Source organism: Pipra filicauda, unplaced genomic scaffold (genome assembly GCF_003945595.2).
Source record: "Pipra filicauda isolate LSUMZ 115617 unplaced genomic scaffold, ASM394559v2 scaffold170_size1570365_pilon, whole genome shotgun sequence".
NCBI lineage: Eukaryota > Metazoa > Chordata > Aves > Passeriformes > Pipridae > Pipra > Pipra filicauda.
Window position 1 is genome coordinate 792,322 of NW_024104218.1, and position 24,009 is coordinate 816,330.

At 48.4% G+C, this 24,009-nt stretch overlaps 1 protein-coding gene across 2 annotated transcripts in view; it reads left to right on the forward strand.

Annotated features, from left to right (window-relative positions):
* The window catches only part of COL5A1 (collagen type V alpha 1 chain), a 147,266-nt gene that overhangs the window by 102,386 nt on the left and 20,871 nt on the right, over window positions 1-24,009 (forward strand). For both annotated transcript variants that reach the window (XM_027731691.2, XM_027731692.2), the window contains exons 26-44: window positions 224-268; window positions 1,777-1,830; window positions 3,913-3,957; window positions 4,966-5,019; window positions 6,574-6,681; window positions 7,302-7,355; window positions 8,596-8,649; window positions 13,032-13,076; window positions 13,351-13,404; window positions 14,339-14,383; window positions 14,594-14,647; window positions 15,229-15,282; window positions 18,618-18,671; window positions 20,158-20,265; window positions 20,431-20,520; window positions 20,613-20,666; window positions 21,299-21,406; window positions 23,087-23,194; window positions 23,795-23,848. In XM_027731691.2, the coding sequence (XP_027587492.1) occupies window positions 224-268; window positions 1,777-1,830; window positions 3,913-3,957; window positions 4,966-5,019; window positions 6,574-6,681; window positions 7,302-7,355; window positions 8,596-8,649; window positions 13,032-13,076; window positions 13,351-13,404; window positions 14,339-14,383; window positions 14,594-14,647; window positions 15,229-15,282; window positions 18,618-18,671; window positions 20,158-20,265; window positions 20,431-20,520; window positions 20,613-20,666; window positions 21,299-21,406; window positions 23,087-23,194; window positions 23,795-23,848 (1,242 nt within the window). The remainder of the gene's footprint in view (window positions 1-223; window positions 269-1,776; window positions 1,831-3,912; window positions 3,958-4,965; window positions 5,020-6,573; window positions 6,682-7,301; window positions 7,356-8,595; window positions 8,650-13,031; window positions 13,077-13,350; window positions 13,405-14,338; window positions 14,384-14,593; window positions 14,648-15,228; window positions 15,283-18,617; window positions 18,672-20,157; window positions 20,266-20,430; window positions 20,521-20,612; window positions 20,667-21,298; window positions 21,407-23,086; window positions 23,195-23,794; window positions 23,849-24,009) is intronic.

Genomic DNA, 24,009 nt, shown 5'->3' on the forward strand with positions numbered 1-24,009 from the left:
GTAGGAAACCCCCAAGGACCCAAATTCTGCTCTCTTCCTTTTGGGACAAGCTTACCCTTGCAAGGTGGTTTCAGGGGGGCCACTTGTCTCAGTAGGAGCTTCCTGGGGAGCAACTGTTCTCTGACAAATAAATCTCAGCTGCCAGAGCAGCTTGTTGGCTTCTGAAGCTTGAGATGTGCACTAAACCCCCAAATCCTCTTCTCTTTGTCTCTTTTATTAACAGGGTCATCCTGGCAAGGAAGGTCCTCCTGGAGAGAAGGGCAGTCAGGTGGGTGTGTCCACAAGATCCTCATCACTGCTAAGGGGAAGGTCCTGGGTCTGCCTGGGGACAGATCTCCATGGAGCTGTGGGAATGGCTGGGCGGGCAGGGATGTGGGGCAGGGGAGGTGGCAAGGAGCAAACCTGGCTGAGATTTGAAAGCTGAGCCCAGATTTCATCTGCTTGCTTGCCTCTTCTGGTGCTTGGACGGGTCCTCTCTCAGCTCCTCCCAGCTCTCCTGGCAGTGAGGCTCTGTAGCACAGTGGACAGAAAAACTGACCCTGGGAAGGGAAGCCTTCTCTTGACAGACACAAATAAATACCCTTTGTGGCACAGGGAATGCAAAAAGTAGCTTTTTTTTTTAAATTATTACCATTTCCTGATCTCCCTTTTTCTTCCCCTGCCCCTCAAAGTCCCCCTTTAACAATATATTTGAGATTATTGCTGGAGGCCAGAGTCCATCTGTCCAGGAGATTTACCATCTGCATTCCTGCTGCCTCCCATTCAGTCAAAAAAAATTACATTTGTCAAAAGTCTTTGATTAGAGCTCTGGCTTGATGGACATTTGAGAGTGCTGGTGCTGCCAGAACAAAACCCACAGCCATTTACCTGCCTGGTGTCACACGAGGCTGAAAATTCCAACCTCTGCAGAGCACAAAGAGCCAATAAATGGTTGTGGCGGTGATCCCTGTGCTGGAAGACATCGAGCAAATGTCAGAGGGGTGGTTTTGGAGCAGCACTGGTGCTGCAGGGCCCTCCAAGCAGAATTCATGCGAGGTCTGGGATGCTGGAGAGCACGTCGGCTTCCTCAGGCTGGAAAAAATGGTCTGTCTCAGGCTGGGAGAAGTGGAAGAGTGTTTGTTTAGAGAGGAAACTGGGTAAAATAACAGCCAGCTGGGACCAGTAGAGAACCTGAATCATTTGCAGGTGTGAGGGTGGGAAGGAGTTTTTGCAGGGTGTGTGTCAGGCACAGTGTCCAGCACAGCCCGTGGTGTCCTTGAGGATTTGAAGTTCTCAGTGCCAGAAGGGAGCTTTGGAGCATCTCCCCTCCCACGTGGCTGAGGCCAAAGGACATCACCCCAAGGCTTGTGCCTCGAGCAGTACCTCCTCTCTGTGATCATCATCGTGAGTTCTGCTCTTTTACTGCAAGCCAGGAGGGTTGGGAAGTGGGGACAGAGCAGAACGTGTTCCTGCTCTCTTGAGAACTGGTTCTTTTCTTTAATCCGAAACACAAATTGTCAGCCTTGTGTATAAATCCCCTTTCTAACAAGTTGTTGCTATCCTGACTCCTCTCATCCTCCTTTTCCTTTGCCATCAGCTTAGCCCAGCACACCTGCTCGGGGAGCTGCTCCTGCAGCTCTCAGGGCTATTTTGGGCTATTTTCAGGTGGCCACTGCCATTCCTGCCTGGTCTGAAGCAGCCAGATGGCTGGAAATTTGTTTTCCACACGCTCTCCTTGTCACTGCACCTTTGTTTTGATTTTGACACGGTTTTCTTCTTGCATTTTGTTCCCCCCAGGGTCCCCCAGGCCCTCAGGGCCCCATCGGTTACCCGGGACCACGCGGAGTCAAGGTAAGGAGGGTACAGGAACAGTGTCCATGGCATTACTTGTCCAGCTGGAGCTTTCCAGCTGGTGCTGGAGGTGGACAGATGTCCTACCAGGGCTCTTAGAGCCACCTCAGTGACCAATAGCATTTGTTGCTCGAGCGAGTCTTGGTCCAGCATCATCTCCCATCCAGGAGGATTCCAAATTCCCTGATCCCCCACAACCCCTCCTGGCATTGTTCAGAGCTTTGGAGAGATTCCTCTTGTAACTCCCAGTGAGAATGGCTCGCTCCCATTCCCATTGTTTCCAGTTTACAACCAAAAGTAAAGCTCAGCCAGAATGTGAAGACTTTAACAAGGCTTGTTAATCAAACGAAGCGAGCTTTTCATGCTCCTCATCCAAAGCCTTGTTAGATGGAGTTTGTGCATCTCAGCAATGAGCTTTGTCACTAGATTGAATTCCAGCTTTTCCTTGCTCCTGCTGCCTGCAGCCCTGCATGCTGATGACAAGGCAGTGGGGTTTTTTTCCCTGTTCAGCTCTGGCTGTTGTACCCATCAAGATGTATTAGTTCAGGTGCAGATGCGTCCTGCATCCCAAAGGACCAATGAATCTGCAGGGATCTGCACTAGCAGGTACAAACACAGCTTGGGGACTGACTGGAGGTGAAGTTAAACCCTCTTAAACCCCCTTTTTTTCCAATAGCAGAAACCCATTTGCTGTTCTGCCTTCAAAATTTAAGCAGGATGTATTTAACCAAAGCAAACTTCCATCTCATTTCTTGCAAGGTTGCAGATTGAGACACAGTGGTCCATTAGGGAATGGTTTGCTGTAGTGTTTACCACTGAAGTGGAACAGTTCCACATTAGAGTGAGCTGCAGAAAGTGTGTCATGCACCAGACCCTACAGACAAGGTTTGGCTTCCTACAGGCAGGGTTCTATTAACTGCATGAGCCTCCAGCTTGGAAAAAAATGTTTGGGTTTGTAGCTATAAATAACTTTTAGACCTTGCCTTGCTCACCAGAACCCCATTCTGTGGCACAGACTTGTACTTCTAATTATACTTTTTCTTGACACGTTAAAGGGAAGAAAAAAATTAAAACACCCCAAGCAAATTATTCCTAAAAAAACCCCAAAATATGGGGGTGGGTTTTCTGCTGCACTGTACAGCTGGTGTAGATACTTGAGGATGATGGTTTATCCTGAGAGACAGGATAGTCTGAGGGTGGTGAGGCCCTGGCACAGGTTACCCAGAGAAGCTGTGGCTGCCCCATCCCTGGAAGTGTCCAAGGCCAGGTTGGACGGGGCTTGGAGCAACCTGGGCTAGTGGAAGGTGTCCCTGCCCATGGCAGGGGGTGGAACTGGATGATCTTTAGGTCCCTTCCACCCAAACCATTCTGTGACTCTATGATAGATGGGAAGTCAGGGGGTCCAACAGTTTTGAGCTGGTGGCATAAAAAGGGGCAGATCCTGACCACACTCAGCACCTCCAGGCTGAGCACCATGGACTGGTTGCCTTGGTGAAGGTCTGGAGAGCATCTGCTCTGTGTCACAAATGCCCACACCAGTTGCATTTTCTTTTTTTCTGTCTTTTGGTGCCTAATTGTACCTTAAAATTATAATGCATGCACAGAGGTGAGAAGCCTGGTAAAAAAGAGCTGAGTTTGCCTTTGAGTGTCAGACATGGATGTTAGACTCCAGCTCTGAGATTTTAATATGGATTCACTTCCCAAGTGTCCATGCACAGCTCGAGCACTGGTTTTCCTGTGAATAATCAAGTGAACTCAACCTGCTGGCAAGGCATTTATGGAAATGTTTGTATGAAAAATGAAAAAAGACTTTTCAAAGTGAACTTTATCCCTGGAAACAGAACTCATGGGTAGAGACCACCAACCCAAAATCAAGTCAGCAGAGGTTGGTGACTCTAAGATGCTCCCTGGTGACCCAAAAGCAGCTGATATTTAATCAGCAATATGTTTAGGAACATCACAGTTTGCAGAAATCCCATTGTCAACATCAGAGAAAGCAAAAATCACCATAATTAATAGTGATTTTTAGTTTCTTCACTCTGTAGTGATACCATTGTAACATCTTGTTTTATCTCCTGCAAGGGAGCAGATGGAGTTCGTGGATTGAAAGGCACCAAAGGTGAAAAGGTGAGTTAATGCTGCACATTTGGGTTGAATTTCTAAAGCCTCTGAGTGTTGTTGCAGAAGAGTCCCACAGGATGCTCCCTGGGACATTTTCTCCTGCACAAGGGGTTTCTCTTGGACAAGAAGTGGGACTGAGAACCCAAAGGACCTTTGTTGTGGACTGGGTGCAGGATGGACAGCCCAGAGTCCAGTGTTGGGATGATTTCCTCCTGACAAGATTTGTAACTGGAGTGATTCCATGGAGCCTGAAGGGTTTGTGAGTGTTACAGCTGGATAACAGTGCACAGGATGTGCTGCCTGGGACCCAAATCAATGAGAGAGTCAACACAGTGTATCCCTGCATGTCCCAAAGATGCAGCTGGTTTCTCCCAGAGGAAGAGCAGGAGGTGGAGAAAAATCTTGCTCAGTCCCTTAAGCAGATCCCTGTTCCTTCATCCCTGCCCCCCCAGCAATTCAGCAGCAAATCCAGCAGTTTTAGCAAGGGAATCCTTGCAGGGACCTTCCAAACTCTAAAAGTCTTTCTGGGAACTGTGTCTTCATTCCCTATCAAGGATTAGCTGTAGGATGAGATGCATTATTGATTGGAGCTCTGCAATTAAATCTTCTTGGCTGAAAGGAATACTACCAGTGTCCTAGAGGCTGCCTGGGAGCCCAGTGTAAAACATCCTCCATGAGAAGAAAACCAGTTGTACTCCAGAAATAATTGGTTCCCAGTACTGCCAAGGGGGTGTTACTCACATGGGGCCAGATTTGTGGCCTTGGCTTGCAGCCAGGATGGGATGCAGGGAACAATTGTTGGGATCCCTTGGGATCAGCCACAGCCCAGCTGGCTTTCCATGCCTGTTTGTTCACACCAGAGAACTTAGAGGAGCCAAAGTGATGGGCACTGTGGGGACCTCATCTTGCCCTCTCTGAGCAGTGACTTTAGAGAGATTTTTTTTCCTGTTTTTTTTTTTCCCCTTTTATACACCCTGTCTGATTCCCACCCCACCCCCCTTCTCCATTATTTAGGGTGAAGATGGCTTCCCTGGCTTCAAAGGTGATATGGGCATCAAAGGAGACCGGGTAAGAGTCTGTGACTGATGGGATCCTGTTGTGCTTTGCTTTTCAAACCTGTGTGTTATTGTTCAAATGCAGTTCAGGGAGAGCAGCCAGGGGGGCTCCTGTCAGAGCCCTTTTGGCACGTCCAATCTTGAGTCAGGAGTGCAGGAATTTCGTGTTCACCTCGAGCATGGCAGTTGTGCTCACCTTGTGTACCTCACCTTGTGTACCTCACCTTGAAGGTAAAAGAAGCCTGAGTGGTAATAGAGAGCCCTGTCTTGCTGTTTTGACTGCAAGGAATGCTGTGTAATCCAGCTGTATCACATGCTTATTTTCAGTATCTCTTTTCCCCCATAAAATTCCATGTAGGGCTTGGTAGGCCTACCTATTTGCTCTGCCCAAGGTGCTTCCATGCCATCAGTGGGAAGCACAAAATTGCCAGGAACACACTTTATTAAAACCAGAGCAGTGCTGTGGAAACTGCCAAGGGTGGAGTGTTCTGTGAGACTTGATCTTCACACCAACAGGATTCCCAAATCCCCCTTGGATGCAGGCAGTGGCTGCAGCACTTGGCTTTACAGCACTTCTGTCCATCCTCTGTGCCCAGTCCTTGGGGACAGGGGTCTGTCCTGTCCCCTTACTAAGTGATGTAATGCCTGGGACTTGAGCACTGAAACCCTCCCCGGGATCCAGAGGGCTCTGCCATCACTCATCACCACGTTTAAAGGGAAAATGAATGTCTCGTGTGAAGGCTTGTAAAAGTAGACATCAAATCCTCCATTTTTCCTGGTGCTTAATTGAGTATTTAAATCAAAAGCTTCCTCAGCCTCCACTTCTTGCCAAGGACTAAAGGTGACACCTCAGGGAGGTGACTCTTGTCCTCACCATAAGCACAAGATCTTTCAACTAAACTCAGCCTCCAGTTCCCACCATCGAGCTCTTTGTGCTCCATGATGAGCAGTGAAAGGACAGGGGATACTCAAGAGCCTCATGGATAAATCTGTGTCCACCAGCTCCTGGTGAGAGAGGAGAAGGCTGCCTGTGCTCCCAGCATGGAGGCATCTCCTGTTACCCTGAGTGACAAAGTGACAACTGCTGTCCTGTGAGCCAGAGCTGGCAGTGTCACAGTCCCTGTTAACAGCTCAGTCCTCTCCACTCTCCAATTTCATAATGATTTTCAGCACAAAAGCTCCAGTCCTCTCTTTATTCTCCAGTTGCCTGGTTCAGCCCTCAATTAAACACATCCCAGGGCTTGCCTGCACATCAAACCACAATCTGGGGAAGCGGGAGGAGGGTTAAAGGGCGTGTTGCAATCAGAGCTAATGAAGGCTCTTTCTGTGGAGAGATTCTGTGTGTGGATGCTGCAGGAAAAGATGGATGTTTTGTAGGAGATGATGGCCAGGCTGTGGGACTAAAAGTTCAGCCTTGCCTGAGCCTCCTGGTGGAGAGCAGCTTTCTCCAGGAGTTGTTCTGGGAGCTCCAAGGGGGATCTGATGGCAGCTGTGAGGGTATTTGCTGGCAGCAAACACGGGGTCTGAGACCCTCCTGCCTCATCAATGCTTGTCTTCTGATTAACAGGGGGAAATTGGACCTCCTGGCCCCCGGGGTGAGGATGGTCCTGAGGGTCCCAAAGGTCGCTCTGGCCCCAATGGAGATCCGGGTCCTCTTGGTCCTGCTGGAGAGAAGGTGAGTCTCAAGGAGGGAATGGCCCAGGGGTGTTTTAACTAAAAGCCACCTTTATTTGGGTGTGTTGGGTGGATGGCCAGAGCAGTGCCCAGCGTGGGGGGCACAGTTTTAGGGCAGGGGGACGAAGAGGAGCTGTAGGAGGTTTGTGTGAAGGGAGGCCTGAGTGGTTCAACAGAAAGACCAGAGGAGACCCCAGGGAGGTGGTTTTAGTGCAGCAGCATGACTTGAATGTGTTGACAACGTGGTCTTTTTGGGATTATCTGCTTGGGCACAATGTCTTGAAAAAAAAAATAGAGTAGAAAATAGAGAAATTGGAAGTATCACAGACTCCAGTCTAATTTCTGTGTTCACCCAGCTGAAAAAAAAAATATATATAAAAACCCAACCGTTCCCAAGAAGTCCCCAGCACATTTACAGTGCTCACTCTGTACCACCCCCCAGGTGTCTCTCAGGGAGGGCAGAGGATGATCCCAGTGCCCCAAGAGCTTTATTCCACCCACATCTCATCTGCTTTGCTCTTGACTTCTGCACACTTGGCGTCTCCCCTTTCTGCTGGTGCGGATCTGAAGCTGCTCCCGAGGTCTCTTGCCCAAGATAACACACTTTTATTTGTGTTCCAGGGAAAACTCGGCGTGCCAGGACTGCCTGGGTACCCGGGCAGGCAGGGCCCAAAGGTAACTGGGCTGGGGGGGGGGTCTCTGGGAGGGTTGGGGTGTCCTGGGGAGCCCAATGACACAGCCAAGCCCTGGCAGTGCAGCCGTGCAGAAGGCTCAGCCCCCCCACTGGTGGGATGAGATCCCTCCTTCCCACCCAGGCAGGACAAAAATATAGATGGGTAAAAATAGCTCCCGGCCCTTGGCTGGTGGAATTCAGGGACTGGTTCTGCATGGCTTCAGTCTCCTAAAGTGGTGGGAAGAGATGGAGAGGGATGGGGTGTGCAGGACTGCTTTGGTGATGGATGCAAACAGGCACCTTGTGAGCCTTCATGCTGGGATTAGGCATAACAGTCCTTCCCCTTGTATTATATTTTATATCTTCCAAGATCTGTGGTAGGGTTATCTAATTAATTAAGAATTAGAATGAATAATGAATCAGGGCCTCCCTGGAATGAAAATAAAACTGCCATTTTGCAGATTTGCAAACATCCTTTGTAGCTTATCTACACTCCCACCTTCATCTGGGCCATTTTCAAGTCATTTTTTAAATTGAAACTGTGAATTCCACTACATAGATGAAGCCTACAGCCTAATTTTTACATGCCCTGGAGGCTTTGGGAACTTACATTTTTGTTAACTTTTTTTTAAGAATCATATTTAATTTTTCATGCTCATTGCTTAAAAAAAAAAAAAAACAAAAAAAACCCAAAACAACCAAAACAGGCTTGTTTAATTCTGGAGACATAATTATCTGCAAGAGATTGTTTCTTCAGTTTTGTGGTTGTGGCGTTGACGGTTTATTTTTTAATTTGCATCTTATACGTCGGGGTAGAGGTTGGGAGTTTTTTTTGCATTTCTTCGACTAATTCATATTTTAAAAGCGGCAGCAGCTATTCTCCAGGCACTCACATCAGAAAGGAACAAGCCAGGAGTTAAATTTTCATGTGTAACGTAGTGACTTGGGAGCTAAAATCCAAATTCCTGCCTGTTCCCCGGGCACCCGCCACAACCGTGGGCTTGGTCTTTGCAGTGACTGCTAATGAGGCACGGACCTTCCTGTTGTTGTTGTTATTTCTGGATGAAATTTCGTTTCTGAGGTCATTTCAGGTCTGTCTGTGCTTGTGTTGTTTGTAAGGTTTAAGAAACGAGGGCTGGGAGCTGTGGATGTCGGTGGGTCATCCCGGGCTGGGGTGGGTGGGCTGAGCTGCCCCTTTGGGCATCCAGAACCTCTTACTCTCTCTTTGCTCTTCCCCCAAAGGGCTCAATCGGCTTCCCAGGATTTCCAGGAGCCAACGGAGAGAAGGGCACACGGGTAAGAGCTGCTTTGTCTGGCTGCTTTGCTGATTTAATTCCCTCCAAAGCTCCTGGGGCAGGACACAGGGATCAACTCTTTGGCTTTTGCCCAAAGAGTCTCATCCCAGGACGAGATTCCCAGCACAGGACCAGTGAGAGGCTCCCAGTGCTGCCTGCTGGGAGAGGAGGATGCTGGGGATGGCACAGTCAGCTCTGCAGCTTCCCAATTAAACCCTGGAAATTTCCCCCTCAAGATATTTTAAGAGACTTCTTTGAACCTGAATCCTTCCCGCGCTGTCAGACTTCACTCAGGGCATGAAGAGCTTTTTAATTAACAGTAATTATTAGAGATGGGTGAATCTGCTCAGAACCAGCAAAGAACCATCGTTACCCTAACTGGAAATTCAAAATGCATAGCTGAAAATCCATACAAATTCCTCCTTTTAATAAGCTCTTCAAAATTCATAGACACCTTTAAAGTGTGGGGGCTCCATCCCCCAGACTCGTCTCTACCTCTCACCCACCTCCACAGACTTTGCTCTGAATAGGGATTGTCTAAATATACAGATTTATTTTTTATCTTGTGAAAAACACGCTTGAATTAAGGGATTCAGAGTACAAACAAAGTCATTTTCTGCACCAGCTCTGGTCACAGTGACAAGAAGGGGGAGTGAGGATAGCAAGTGGAATTAGTTTCCTTTTTGCTCTCATTTAAATACAAATGACTTCTAACAGACGGGTTTGAGAGGAGCCCAGAAAATATAAATCACTTTGCACTGCATTAATATCATGCCACCGAAATTTGGTTTATATCCACCCCCCCTCCCTTTTTTTATTTATTTTTTTTTTTTATTCCACTGAGTAATTTCATTTCATTCTGAGCTACAAATGCACATCCTCATCCCTCCCTCCGCTCCGGCCTGGCAGGAGGAGGGAGCCCATGAATAAAGCAGCTGCCACCACAGCCTTGAATTCACTGTAGCCCTGTAATTACCACCCATCTTATCAAACATACAGCAATAAAATCCTTGGGCTGGGGGTTTGGGTGGTGTAAAACAGCAGGGAGGAGATGGGAGATGTGCTGCTTTGCATCCCTGAGCATCCACATCCCTCCACATCCCTCGGCTGATTTTATCCTGGTGCTGTAGGAAACCTTTCAGGTACCAGGAGTTGGTGGTTTATGAGTTTGGAACAAGCAATAATAAGAGGAAAAAAAGGCAAAAAATCAGCAGTTTTCTCATTTTTATTCGAAATGAGCTTGGTGCCTGCAATGGAGGTAGTGAGGACCCTTAGTTACACCCCTTGGCAGGCCACCATTTCTTCAAGAATTAAAAAGAGTTTTCTTACATTTCAAATGTTGGTTTACTCCATGGTGATTTTAATTTTTTTAATTTTTTTTAAATATATCTTATTTTCAATGTGTGATTGGACCATTTCTGCCATTTTACACCCAATCCAGGAGCCTACAATTCATTTGATTGTATGCGTGTGTGAGAGAGAAGATTTTCAGGGACAAACCTTTCCTTTAGCAAAAGGAGCCCAGTTTGAAATTTTTTTTAATAGCAAAAATACTGATTTTCAGTAACGGTTTTGGTATCTGTATTGTTGTTTTTCTTTTTCCTCCCAAGTATCCCATTTGAAATAGGAGAAAAGAAATTATATACAAAATTATAGGCTGAGCTGGGATCACAGTGCTCCAGTCCAAATGGAGACCATCATCTTAATTTAAGCCCCGTTGAGTTAGACTTGATAAATCCCCCTCTGTTTCTCTTAAGACCACTAAATCTGCTGCTTTTATAAGTATGTTCACACAGAGTCAAGAAAGAGAATTTCTAAGATTTGCTTCTCCAGTGCCTTGTGGAATAACCCAATTTGCAGCTGAAACAACCCCAAATCATTTATTTGTCTTTTCTTTAACACGGTATTACAATTACACTGCTCAACGTGGTTTATGTGTCCAAAATAACGTGAATCACTCGTTTCTCTTACAAAATGGAAATAAGCTCTGCAGCTTGTTATTTCAGCAACACAAACAGTCTTCCCAAGCCCTTAAATAATTAAAAAAAAAAAAGGTGAAAATCCAAGGCAGAAGGATTTTCCACACCAGCATAGGCAGCTGAATTCTGGTGTTGCAGTGCTGAACCCCTCCCCAAACCTGAAACGTCAACTTCTGGCTGTTCAGCTCCACAAAAAGGGCTGGAAAAATTAAAAATGGGAAGGGAAAAAAGGGATGGAGATGATTAGAGGGAGGGAGCACCTCTCCTATAAGGAAAGGCTGAGGGAATTGGGATTGTTCACACAGGAAAAGAGAAGTTTGGGGGTGACCTAACTGGGGCCTGCCAGTACCTCAAGGTAGACTGCAGGAAAGTTGGAGAGAGACTATTTCCAAGGGCCTGGAATGACAGGACTAGCTTCACACTAGGAATGGCTTCACACTGCCAGAGGGCAGGGTTAGATGGGATATTGGGAAGGAATTCCTGGCTGGCAGGGTGGGGAGGCCCTGGCACAGGTTGCCCAGAGAAGCTGTGGCTGCCCTGGAGGTGTCCAAGGCCAGGTTGGACGGGGCTTGGAGCACCCTGGGCTAGTGGAAGGTGACCCTGCCCATGGCACAGGGGCAGAATGAGATGATCTTTAAGGTCCCTTCCAACCCAAACCATCCTGTGATTCTATGTTTGGTGTTCTTGGAGAATTATGACCCATTAAAAACCCCAATAGTGTTGGCGAGCAGCTGCTCATCACCCTGCCTGTCCTCAGCCCCAGGTGAGCCCTGGGGAGCTTGCTTGGATAAATCAAAAACCTGATCATAAAATCAATAGCTGGACGTGAATAAGTGATCTTGTTTTTAGAGCTGATGGGCCTCTGCCATTAGCAGGGGGTAATAGATCTCCCTGCTCGCCCGCCCTGACAGAGCCTGGGGGGTGTGGAGGGACCCAAATCCAACCATTTATTTGTGTGCCTAGAAAATAATCGGAATTTAGATGCCTTTCTGTCAGAATCTCTGCTTGAAAAATATAGGTCTGTGTGCATTTACAGTGCTATATAAATTCTTTGCAGCAGTACATGGGGCTGCATGCATGATTAACGACAGCAATGAGAAGGGGGAATTTTGCTTAAAAATAGAATTGAGGAAGAAGGAGAGGAGTGTGGGGGCTACCTGAGGGGAGGCAGCACACACTCCTCTCCACCTGCTCCAAATTTAGCCTCCCAGAGCTAAAAGAAAACCAGCTGGAGTACTTTAAAGTGATTTTTGTAATTAATTTTAAAAAAGTATGCCGGCAGGGTTTATTAAACGGAGCTGCAGAACAAGGAGGATTCAGCAGGACTAATTTTAGTAGCTTGAAGAAAGTTGATTGTAAAGTTTCCCAGCTCCTGTTTTATGTTCAGCTGGTTAATGAGTGCCAGATACGGGAAGGCAGGATAGTGAGATGATGGATTTGGGGCAGAAAATGGCAAGTGATATTTTAAGCATTCAGTGTTCCTTGCACAGGAATCAAGTCTTCCTCATCCTTCCTTTAACAGGTGATTGGTACCATTAATGAGCTGCAGATCCAAAGAGGGAAAGTTAAACCTCTCAGAACTCTGTTTTTTTGGAGGCTTGACACTGACCAAAAGAGTGTTTTCAGGCCATTAGTTTGCTTTGAGGCACAGGGTAATGGAGCTTAATGTAGTGCCAGATTTAGGACCCTCTGTCTTTTCTCTGTCAGGATTAATCACAGTCACCCATCCTGGGGAGCTGAGTGCATCTGTCAGATCACATGAGCCTCCTGCTCCTGCTCTGCACAACAATCACTTGTTTAGCACAGAGTTTGCAGCGACCAAGAAAGATTTGTAAATATGTAGGGCAGCTTAATTGGCTTGTGTGGCATAAAATAAGCGCTCCGAGCAGGAATCCTGCTCTGCTGCTGTCAGTCCTTAAATGTTGAGCAGCAACACGTGTGAGCAGCAGGATGAGGACCAGCCCTTCCCCCTGTCAGGAGCTGGGGGAAGGGATTAGCAGGGATCAGTGGGGAAAAAAAGGGATTATGGGTGTTAGGGTGGTAGAGTTGAATGGGTTTTTGCTGGTTGTGCCGTGAGTTTTTGGGATACTGTATGGTCTGAGTGGGTGGCCTTGTCTTTGAAAGCTTTGGTGGAGTTTTAAAGGACTCAGAATACTGTTCCTTAGGAGAGCCATTCCCTCAGATAACAGATGTTGTCTGGGCATAGGGATTATTGTCCAGACCTGCCCAAGCATTATAAATTAAAACAAATACGAGAAACAGAACATGAAAGTAAACCTGCTGTTGACTTTTTCATCACAAATGAGAACCAGAGAGGTTTTGAGGCACTTCCTAATGGGCTCTGTGACAGGACCATCTGCTCTGGTGCTGGTTGCTAACTCCTCTTCCTTTCTTTTCATTCCAGGGGACACCTGGCAAACCAGGTCCGAGGGGGCAGCGCGGTCCAACGGTAACGAGCCAATCTTGTGCATTTGGAAAGCTTGTCATGGCCAAGGGAAACTGGGATCTGATGTGTGTCTTCACTGGGGGGTAGGATCTGGCCTTCAGCACTCACAGCTAAGCAGAGGGGACACAGTGCTTTGGTTTGAAGTCATCAGACTCCAGTGGGAGTGACAATGGCTCCTGTCAGCCCTTGCTGCTGGTGGGGTGACTTGTTGCCCGATCACAATGTAGCTGTGGGTAGAAGAAAGGGCTAAAATGTCACCTTTTGTGTCTTTTTTAAGGGTCCACGTGGGGAAAGAGGGCCTAGGGGAAGCACTGGAAAACCTGGCCCAAAGGTAAGGTTTTGGGAAGCCTTCGGGGTCACATCCTAGCAAGTGTTGGTATTGAGACTGTCTGGTTCGTTGCCCTCCATTTCCCTTCTCTCCTTTCTCCACTGGATTTGGAAAGCTGAGCCCTTCTAAGCTTTATTCCCAGATCATAACCTGACTGTAAAATACATGCACAGGTTCTAAAAACATGTTGGCCCACAATTCTACATCAAGTGCAGGAATTAGAGCCATCTCAACAAGAAGGGGAGGGAGCTCCCCCACATCAGCACAACCCTCCAACGCCCTGACACCTCCCCTAAACCCTCTTTTTTGGTGTTTAAGTAGTGTCTGAACCACCTAAGGCTGTGCCACAGGTGAAGGGACGTGTTGCTGCTGGTCTCCAGATCCTTGCACCTTGCCGAGCCACTTTGCCTGCCCACTGTTGGCCCAGGATGGGTCACCAGGCAAAATTAGGCATTTTATTCCCAGCCAACCTGGGGAGGCACACTCAGCTCCAGAACCTGCTGCACACACTGATTCCCTGACCATCAGTCTCTGGGTGTGACAGAAGCCACACTTTTGTAGCGAGGCATCATCACCACCACACTGCCAGATTTAAAAATAAATGTCTCGCCTTTGTATTGGCATGAATTTTTGATAAATACCTCATCTTTGTGGTGGCATTTATCTCTCAGAGGGAGGCCATTGTGAAGTGGAAACATCCCTTGCTCACTGACGTTATCTTTCCTGTATTTTTATTAAGCAACGTGGGGAGGAATGAGCAGCTGCTTATTTGTCACTGGGTGATGCTCCTGATGCAGAATTATTATTAGTGAGGGACAGGGGAGTGGGTGGTGTGGTGCCACTGTGGGCTTGGTGCCATTTGAAGTCTTTGCACACAGCAGCTTCAATGGTGATAGATGTATTTTTAATGGTCTCTTGCTTTCTTTATTCATAAAAGGGCAACTCTGGTGGTGATGGCCCCCCTGGTCCTCCTGGAGAAAGGGTAAGACAACCTGGTGGGGTAAAACGGGACTCAGAGGAGGGTTTGCAGGGCTGAGATGGTGCTGAGGGGTTTTGGCAGTGAACATCCTCCAAGGTGACCTGTTAAGCAAAGATGAGTGGGCAGCTCACAGGAGCTGGGATGCAGCTGGTGTTTCACAGTGAAGTGTTACAGGTTCCTTAACTGTGTTTTCTGGCTTCTCTTTCATCCCAGGGACCACCAGGGCCTCAAGGACCGACTGGATTTCCTGGACCAAAAGGCCCCCCTGTAAGTAACTCACTTTCTAGAGCATCCAAAGAAATCCAAAGCCTTTCCCACCCAGCTGTGACTGCCTGTGCCAGCTCAGCCTGAGCTGCCTCCCTGACAAGTGGTGACGTCCCCAATAAAAGGCTTCACTGAGACATCACGATAATGACCCAGTGGTTTAAGATTTTAAATAGCCAAGTAAATTGCAGATTATTATAAATGTTCATTTCCTAATGACTCAGAATCTCTGGGATCTTTCCTGGGTGCTCTGTTCCTTATTTTCCCTCTGTGTATGAGGAGGACAGCACAACACTAACACTGCTGTCTCTGCAATTATTATACACTGGTGAGGGACCTCAGAAACCTTTGTGGAGTGATTTCCTCCCCTGTGGTGAGCAGCTCACTACTGCTCTGAGCCTGTAAGATAAATCTTTCCTTTGGGAGGTGTGTGGGAAAGGGATGTAGCTTTTAGGGTTCTGAGCACCCCAATTTCACTGTAAAATGGGTGGCAACTGAGACAAGCAGGGTTGATTCAGCTCTTATCACAGTTTTATTACTGAGCACTCAGTGATGTTCCTTCTCACCCTGGTTTTCTGCTGTAGGGTCCTCCTGGGAAGGATGGATTGCCTGGTCACCCTGGACAGAGAGGAGAAACCGTAAGTAGCCAAAAAACCTTGGGCAGATCATTAGTCCTGAGTCTTGTCTTGCCAGGTGGTTTCTCTAAACCCTCCTGTGCAGCTGGGGAGATGTGACCACACCTTTGGATTCCCTGGAGATTTGTGTCTCTCCAGCTGCAGGGGATGGTCTATGGGAAGCAACCCTGTTCTGAGCAGGACAGGCTGGTCTAATGATGGTTTATCTGGAGGCTGTGACCAGCTCCTCTCTCTGTGTCCTTCAGTAGATCGTGGAGGTCAATGTGTGTGGTTTGAGGACGTGAGCAGGGATGTTGTGGTGCCAGTGACTGGCATCTGGGGGCACTTGGGTTTCTTCTGTGATGGGTGTCGCAAGAGGCAGCTCCTTGAGAGCTGAGAGGATGTTTTGATTGGGTTGAGTCTTGGTCAGCACCAGCACAAGCCAGTGCTTGGTGTGGTTCCTACTTCCACGAGGTGGAGAGGAAGCTGAGGGATGAATTCTGAGCAGGCCTTGTGGGTGGGACTCTGTACCCCAAGGACTTATTGTAGCTCTTGTCCCTTTGCCTTCCCACAGGAAGGCTGTGCCTCTGCCCTTTGGAGTGTTATGGGTAATCCCTGGGCTTTCTTTCCCACTGGCCTTTGAAGATGTGCAGGTTTCATGTCTCTATTTGAGAGACTTAACTCTAGGCTGTGATAGCAGGGGTTTGTCATGTGAGACAGGCTCCATTCTCCACCCCCTCAGCTTCCCACACCCATGTGTGCCTGAGACCAGGCACAGTTTTATTTTCTCTGGCACCTGGAATAGGGAGAAACAAACACTTTTCACTTCTTGATGCACCACGTGGCCAATGACACAGCGGAGAAGAGTTGCAGCCCAGTTTTGGCCATGCTTGTCTGGAGAGGAAGGCAATTCCTGTCCAAGGGGAGACATGGAATGATTTTCCTCTAGTTTTTGTGTCTACACCAGTTCCTGCAGCACCTGAGTAAGAAGAGATAAGCAAAAAATTTGTGGCTGCCCCATCCCTGGAGGTGTCCAAGGCCAGGTTGGATGGGGCTTGGAGCAACCTGGGCTAGTGGAAGGTGTCCCTGCCCATGGAATGAGATGACTTTTATAGTCCCTTCCAACCCAAAGCAATCTGTGATTCCACGATCTCTGCCCACGCTGCCTTTCAGCCAAAGCTACTCACAAGAGCCTCCCCCAGTTGTGCCTGTGCCCCCTCCAGCAACATTCCCTGGGGAGCAGCTCCTGGCTGGCATTTTGGCATTTCGGATGGGATGTTTATTGTTTTTCCTTGGCTGTTTACAATCCAGCTCAGTCACTGCTTTTGGTACACCCTCTCCCAACACTGCATGCTGCACGTTGGCAGACAGACCCTTTGTTCTGTCTCTGTTTTACAGAGGAAAAAACCCAAACCCGTTTCCTCTCCTCAGCTTTGCATTTTGCTCTACTGCCTTCCCAGCAAATGAGCATAGAAAAGGCTTTGCACATTATGCATTTTTTCCCCCCAACTTATCACACAATTTAATTAACTTGCCTGGCATTTGCTAAGTAAGGCAATGCAAACACTGCTCAGCAACACCAGGTATTTATTTACACTCCACAAGACTGACTTTAGGGCGGTGGTTGGGGTAGTTTTGAGCAGAGTCCTCAGGTCAGGATTAACTGAAAGGTGAAGAGTTTTCACCTGCCAGAGCCTGGCTGACATTTAGTCTTCCTTTCTCGAGTTATCCATAATGTCCAGGACGCTACATTTGAGCTGGAAGAAACAATAAAAACTGTGCTTTTGTCTGCTATTATCAACTTCTGAGACTGGAATAAAGCATCAAACTCCAAGTCTGCATGACTAGGAATGGAGAATGGGCTTTCAATTATTTTGGGTCTGAAAGTTCTCCCTAATAGCTTTCCTCAGTCACTGCAGCAGTAGTTTGCCTCTCCCAGGAAAATCCTGCCAGAAAACAAAATCTCTATTAATCTGTGTCATCAAACTTGCAAAAATCCCTTTCCCCTGCAACCCCTTGGGGTAGGAGAATACCCTTTTTGTCCCCCTTTCCCTACACAGTGCCAGAAAGCAAGAGAAACATAAAAGCAAATTAAGTATTATTTCTCCATCAATAGCCTGGTCAGTGCAATGTGTCTTCATGCAAGAAAATCTAGGCTTGAAATCTCTGTGTGAAACACTTCCCTTTATTTTACTTCTCTTTCGGTGGCAAACAGCCATGCTGAAATATTTGGCCATATTAAATTTAAACAAAGATTGGATCTAAAAAACCATGACAAATTGTAAAACCCCTGCGCCCGAGGCTCCAACAGCACAAAAGGAAACCCCTTTTCTCCAGGTTAACAAGAAAAGTCCTGAGCAGAAATGGTCTAAATATTTCTCTACGATGAGAGTTTAAATTGTACATTCATTTCCCAACGATGTTTTGCCATTTCCCCGTCAGTGACAGGATATTTTCTGTGATCTGCAGGCAGCTAGAATATCATGGAGGAGTTGTTTTAGCACGACACATTAGCATTGACATGGGACTTATCTGATCCTCTTTTGTGGCAATGAGAAAATAGCCTGTATGCCTTAAATGCCATTTCTCAAGCTTGTCAGCGTGCTGCAGTAAGAATGATAATTAATGTGCTTTTAAAGAGTGGCTTAGGAGAGCTAAACAATTGCAGTGGTGATGGCTCGTTATTGTCACTCTTCAAAATGACATTATAAGGAGCTGTCATGGAGCCTTCACTGCTCATCAGCGTTGGGGACAAACAGGGATGTGATTCCTTTCAGCAGATGTTGGTGAAGGAAATAAAGCTTCACTCCCCCCCCCCCCATGGCTGGAGGGTTTGGGGCTGCAGCAGGGCTGGAGATGGGAGCTGCTGGTGCTGAAAGTGGAATAAAGGGTCACCCAGCCCCTGAGCTCCTGGGAGCTGAGCTTAAAACAGAACTGAGCCTAAACAGCACCAGAATGGGGAGCAGGAGAAGGGGAAACAGCTTTTAAGAATTGCTCAGCGTGAAGAAACTCACTCTGACTTTTTAATAGCCCTTTAACAGGCGTTGCCTCAACAGGTTTTATGAGCGTAGCAAAGTTTTTAATATATATGGCCAATCCTTCAACCAAACCACAGTAGCCCCATCAAAGCAGCAGAGCTGAGCATTGAGAATCCATTCTTCTTCCTCTGTTTCACCCCTGTATAAATTCAAATATGCATTTTCCACCTTCTTTTTGATTTCTTCTTTTTCCCTTGAGTGTCCATCCGCTCCCGGTCAGTGGTTTCACCGCAGGAGGAGCAGTCAGGGGGCAGTCTGACCCTTGCTGGAGCAGTCCTTGGCAGAAGTGTCACCTCTTTCTCTTTTACCTTTCTCTAACAGGGTTTCCAAGGCAAGACTGGCCCTCCAGGACCCCCTGGTGTCGTAGGCCCTCAGGTAAGAAGCAAATACTCACACTCGTACCAGCCCTCTGCAACTCCTCTTCCCCAGCTGGGCACCGTGGGCTCTCAGAGCTCTGATGGTTCAGATGGAGGTGCTGGAACCAGGGGTTATACAGCAGGGACTCCTCCTCCAGGGAAGGCAAAGGCATGTCAGATAGCTTTGAAATTCCTGGCCAAGGTGTGAAATATCCCAGTGGTTCCCAGCCCACCTTGTGGAGGCCTTTGGATGGTGTTTAGACAAATGTGCCTGGGGGCTGCTGTAAGTAAGGTGGTTCCTGTGAACTTAAAACAACTACCCTGGTGTAAATTGGAAAGACCAGCTCCACACAATTCAACTAAAAGACCTGTAAGCAGACAGTGAGTTAAACAAGATCTCCAAGGGCTGTACAGCTGCTGGTGTTCAGGGCACTGCAAGCGTGATGCAAGAGTGCTCTTACATGTCGCTGTGAAGAAAGTCATCCCTCTTTAATCTGAAGTGCTGCCAGATTCTGTCAGAGCTGGGCTGGTTTCTTTCAGTCATAAAAAGCCCTGTGCAATCTGGAAATAGTCACTGCACAAGCAGAACTCAGAGCCTTTAAGTACAGGCGTGCAGGGCTCGTGGGTCAGTTCTAGGCAGAGTCCTGGACTGAGTAGGACTGGCTTTGGGTCAAGTCTTCTTTGCTGAACTGCTGGGGAGCTCGCTCTTTAATTAGAAAGTAATTAATTTGTCCTCTTTAATGACAGTGTGTAAAGTCCCTGATTTGTAAATTCCCTGATTAGGGGCAATCCCCTGACGACTTTGTCTGTCTTCTCAAGTGCAAATTAAGTTCTGTGGCAATTTTATCGGGCTCTGCTGTGCGTACTTAGTGTGATCTGTGGCTGCTGAGCGAGGCAGTGGTGGAGTTCTGCTGGCACTAAGTGGCACCCTGCAGCAGGACATGAATTACAGCCCCTGTCCCAGCAGACACCGAGGGGCAGGGATGTTACAGGCTTGTGCTCATGGCTCCTGTCCTCCCCTAAAATGGGCCACTGGGGAACCCTCTGTGCTGGGCTTTATCTTACACTCATCACATTAGTGCCCGCAGAGGGCATGGAGGCAGTGGATAATTGCTGTGCAGTACAAGCCTAATGCATTATTTATGCCCCATGGAAGGGAGAATCAGCAGGGTTGTAGAGTGCTTAGGAAGTTTTCAATTAAAAAGAAAAACCTAAGCATAACGGTTGTAGTAATGACATCTCATTTCTGTGAATGCTTTCACTCCAGAGGTTCCCAGTGCCTCTGCTCTGCCAAGTGCAGTGTTGCCCACTTCCAAAACACAAGGTTCCTTTAGGTGCCAAAGGAGGTGTCTCCAGGGATTCCTGGTGGCACTGCAGGGGACACTTAAGGGAATAAGCATTTCCATCCCATTGCAACCCAAAGGACTAAACTGATATCCTGCACCTCTTCCATCCCCGGTTGTTCTCCCAATACCCACCACCCTCTCACTGATTGTGTTTTTCAGGGTCCAACTGGTGAGACTGGGCCGATGGGTGAGCGGGGGCACCCAGGCCCTCCGGGTCCCCCGGGTGAACAAGGTCTTCCTGGCCTCACTGGAAAAGAAGGGACCAAGGTAGGGACTAGAATTCACCCTCCCTGCCAGCCTGGGCGCCTGCCTCTCCCCAGAGATGGAGAGGATGATTCAGAAGAGAAATGAAGCTTCTGTCTCCTCATGGAGAGACAAGCTGGGTCTCCATGGAGTCTGCAGAGCCTCAGCTGTTCATCCCTGTCGTTGCAGGGGGACCCTGGTCCCGCTGGCCTCCCAGGGAAGGACGGTCCCCCGGGCTTGCGAGGCTTCCCTGGAGAGAGAGGGCTCCCTGGCCCCATTGTGAGTAGAGGCTGCTCGGTCCTTCCAGCAGGAAGGATGCCTGGGAGGTGCAGCACCCACTTCCCAAAATGACTTTGTTTTCCTCCCTCCAGGGTTCTCCAGGGCTGAAAGGCAACGAAGGTCCCCCAGGCCCTCCAGGCCCAGCAGTGAGTATCCTTGCCCTTGCAGGCACCACCTAACCATTTACAAGCTTGGCAGGCCAGAGGGGGGTTAGTCACAGCTCCAGGCTTTATCCCTTATTTCCTTTGCACCAACAAACAACTCCCTGGATGTTGTTTTATTTTACGAGACACGCATGTAACGACGCAGTCGTTTTGTGGTGTCAGCTGGGAACATACGTGACCAGCTGAGGGAACTGCAGTGGTTCAGGACATCCAGAGTTTTGCTTCTAAGCCACCTGCTTTCCCTCTGGAAGTTGTCCTCACTTGAGATCCATGTTCAGTGCCGCCCTCCTGGAAGAAAATATTCATCATCCAACCCTCCCTGCTGCGTTGGCTGTGAAGTGGCTCACGCTCTCGTTCCAAGCTGTTAATGTATCCCCAGGAACTGAGCTCCCTGCACCATCCAGAGGAGAAACCAGCCCTTCCAGGGATTTTAATTAAAAAAATGATCTGCAGGACCCCTTAGGCTGGTAGTACCAAGTCATCACATGGCAGTTATCCCATCAAACATGCTCACATACTGACAGCGTGTTTGCAGCGTCCTGCTGCTGGATTTCTTTGTCTCTTCATGAATCTCGATACTGCAGTTAAAGCTTCTTTCCTTCTTCTCCCAACAGGGCTCTCCTGGGGAGCGTGGCCCAGCAGGATCAGCTGGCCCAATAGGTTTGCCAGGGCGACCTGGCCCCCAGGGGCCTCCGGGACCTGCAGGTGAAAAGGGAGCTCCAGTAAGTACCAGTATAAAGGTTAAAGGGTGTGGGTCAACTAGAAATGTGCACAGCAGGGAGCTGAGCATGGAACCAGTCCCTGGGGGAGGTGGATGGAAGATTTAAATGAATAAATAAAATTTCAGGTAGAAATTCATTTTCTCATCTTGAGCACATCAAGCCACTAAATGTTAATGGCTCAACTGCCCCATTTGGGATGCCCTTGCTATCAAAAACGGATGTGATCCCAGGGACCAACATGTCCTCAGGCCACAAGGGCTGAGCAGGCGAAATGACAGCCTGTGTGACCTCCTAGTGACAAGCAGCCAAAGGCCAGGCCTTTGGGAAGAGGAGCGAGCCAGCCCCCTCCCTGCTTACAAGGATGCGATGGCAGCAGCAGTTTCCACGGAGCCCAAATAAATCCTTCCCCGGACAACAGGCGGCACGGGAAGGTGCTGCGGAGATTTTGGGATGCTGCGTGGTGGTGGTGCAGCATCGGCGCTCCCAGGCATCCACCCTGCTGGTGCCCGTGACAGAGCTGCTCCCAGCAGGATCCCGAGCCCAGCACGGCTGAGTCCTGCCATATGGTCCCTCTCCGGAGCGTTCTCCAGCCAACCCGCGCAAACTCGCACGTCTTTCGCTCCCCCGGCACGCGCGTGAAATGTCACGTGCGGGCAGGAGGGAGTGGGCTGGCATGTGGCTATTTCTGTTCCTGGAGAGCTCGGCACTGACAGTCCCCGTGCCTCCAGTTCCCGCCCAAACGGGTTGGAAGGGATGTTTGGGTTGCCTGCCTCAAACCTAAGCTCGGCTTCAGGCCCAGCGAGATGAGCGAACGGTGGCATCGGTGATGTCAGGCTCCATCTCATGGGTGATTGATGTTGTTATCAAAAGCGTTTAGCAGCCACTGTATTCCACATTTGCTGGCTTATTAGAAACTCCGGCAGCTAATCCAGAGGCTAGAATTTCCTGGTGAATCAGCTTTAGGAACATCTGTCCTGCCGAGTACCTATATGATGTATCAGTCAGTGGGTAGATGAATAGGCAATTTATGTGGCATGTAATTATTCAGAAGAGAGCACCCAGGATTCAGATGCAATTAAATTATGTACGAGGAAACTGGAAAATATTCACTGTTCAGTTCCTGTAAACAAACAAATTTGATTGAAGGCTCCAGCTTGGAGGAGTGCTGGTAGTTGTTTAAGCAGGAGGCCAGCAGAGATTGCTTTATTCACTTCAGGTGTTTTCCTTTGTCCAGAAGCTCAGGGGGGAGCTCAGGGCCTCCTGAGAACCCCCCTTAGCTAGGAATCAGCCAGGGAAGGGAAAAGGCTGGGGCAGCCTGGAGCACAATCAGCAAAAACTGGCTTGTGGGAGTAAAAATTAGTTGGGGTCTTGTTTGTCATCTGGAGAGAGATGGCAGAGGGTTCAGATTAAATCTGATTATATTGCTATAGCAGTGAAATTGCAGCTGGGATCTGGGTATTCACTGTGTAGATTTGTTTGTTCCTTCGTTATCTCTCAAGACAGAAATTTTGTCTTGTTTCAGACAGCGAGCCCAGAGCCTGATGAAATATCAGCTGGAACAGGTTTTGCTATTCATGCCCAGGGGTTGTTAGCAGCTGAATAAAACATTAATGGGATTTAATGGGCTGGTTGGAGGGTGGAGGAGAGCTCTGTGTGACCTGCTTGTTCTTCTGCTTCCAGGGGGAGAAGGGTCCTCAAGGACCAGCTGGCCGGGATGGCATCCAGGGCCCCGTGGGACTGCCGGGTCCAGCAGGTCCTGTCGGCCCCCCTGGAGAGGATGGAGACAAGGTGGGAACAGTTCCCTGCTACTCAGGGTCACTCTGGGAAGGAACTGTGCCCCCTTGGTGCTTCCACCACATTGGGTGGGATGTGCTGCTGGAGCATGTTCTGTGGTGCTCACAGTCTGTGAGATGAGCAGCATCCAACCTGGGGAGCAGCAGCAGATGGGGCTCTGTGTGCTCTGCCAGCCACAGGCACACCATTCCATGAAATCCATTTTGCCTTCCCCCAAACCTGCAGCAGCACCTGCCTGTGGGTGCCTGGCCTTTCCAAATCAATTACCTTTGCCCACTCTCTCATTAAACCCCTCTGGAATGGAAGATTCTTAGAAAACACAATCTGGGATGACTCCCTCATGGCTGCTAAAAGGGTCTGCAAAATGATGCTTCTTGCATTGCATGGCAGCCAAGGAGAGTTGCAGGATGGAAAAGGGTTTGGTTATACCTGGAATGGTCAAATCACTGGCATTATTCAGCACACTCTGGGCTGTTTCTGTGGGAATTGGCAGCTTTGGGATGAGGATACAGACACACAGGACTGTTGCTTGAATGTTGAGATGGGGAGGTGGTCACCAAGTGAACTAACTTTGTGCCACTTTGTTCCTGGCAGGGTGAGATCGGGGAGCCTGGCCAGAAGGGCAGCAAGGGCGACAAAGGGGAGCAGGTGAGTGCAGTGGACACTGCAGCTGCTTCTCTTGAGGGGTGTCGTTACATTGTGTGACTTGCTGGAAACAGAAAATAATATAATTTTAATGTATTTCTTTTGTTGCTTCATCCTCTCCTTCATCAAATACCTACATGATGTTAGAAAGAGTGAGAGCCTCC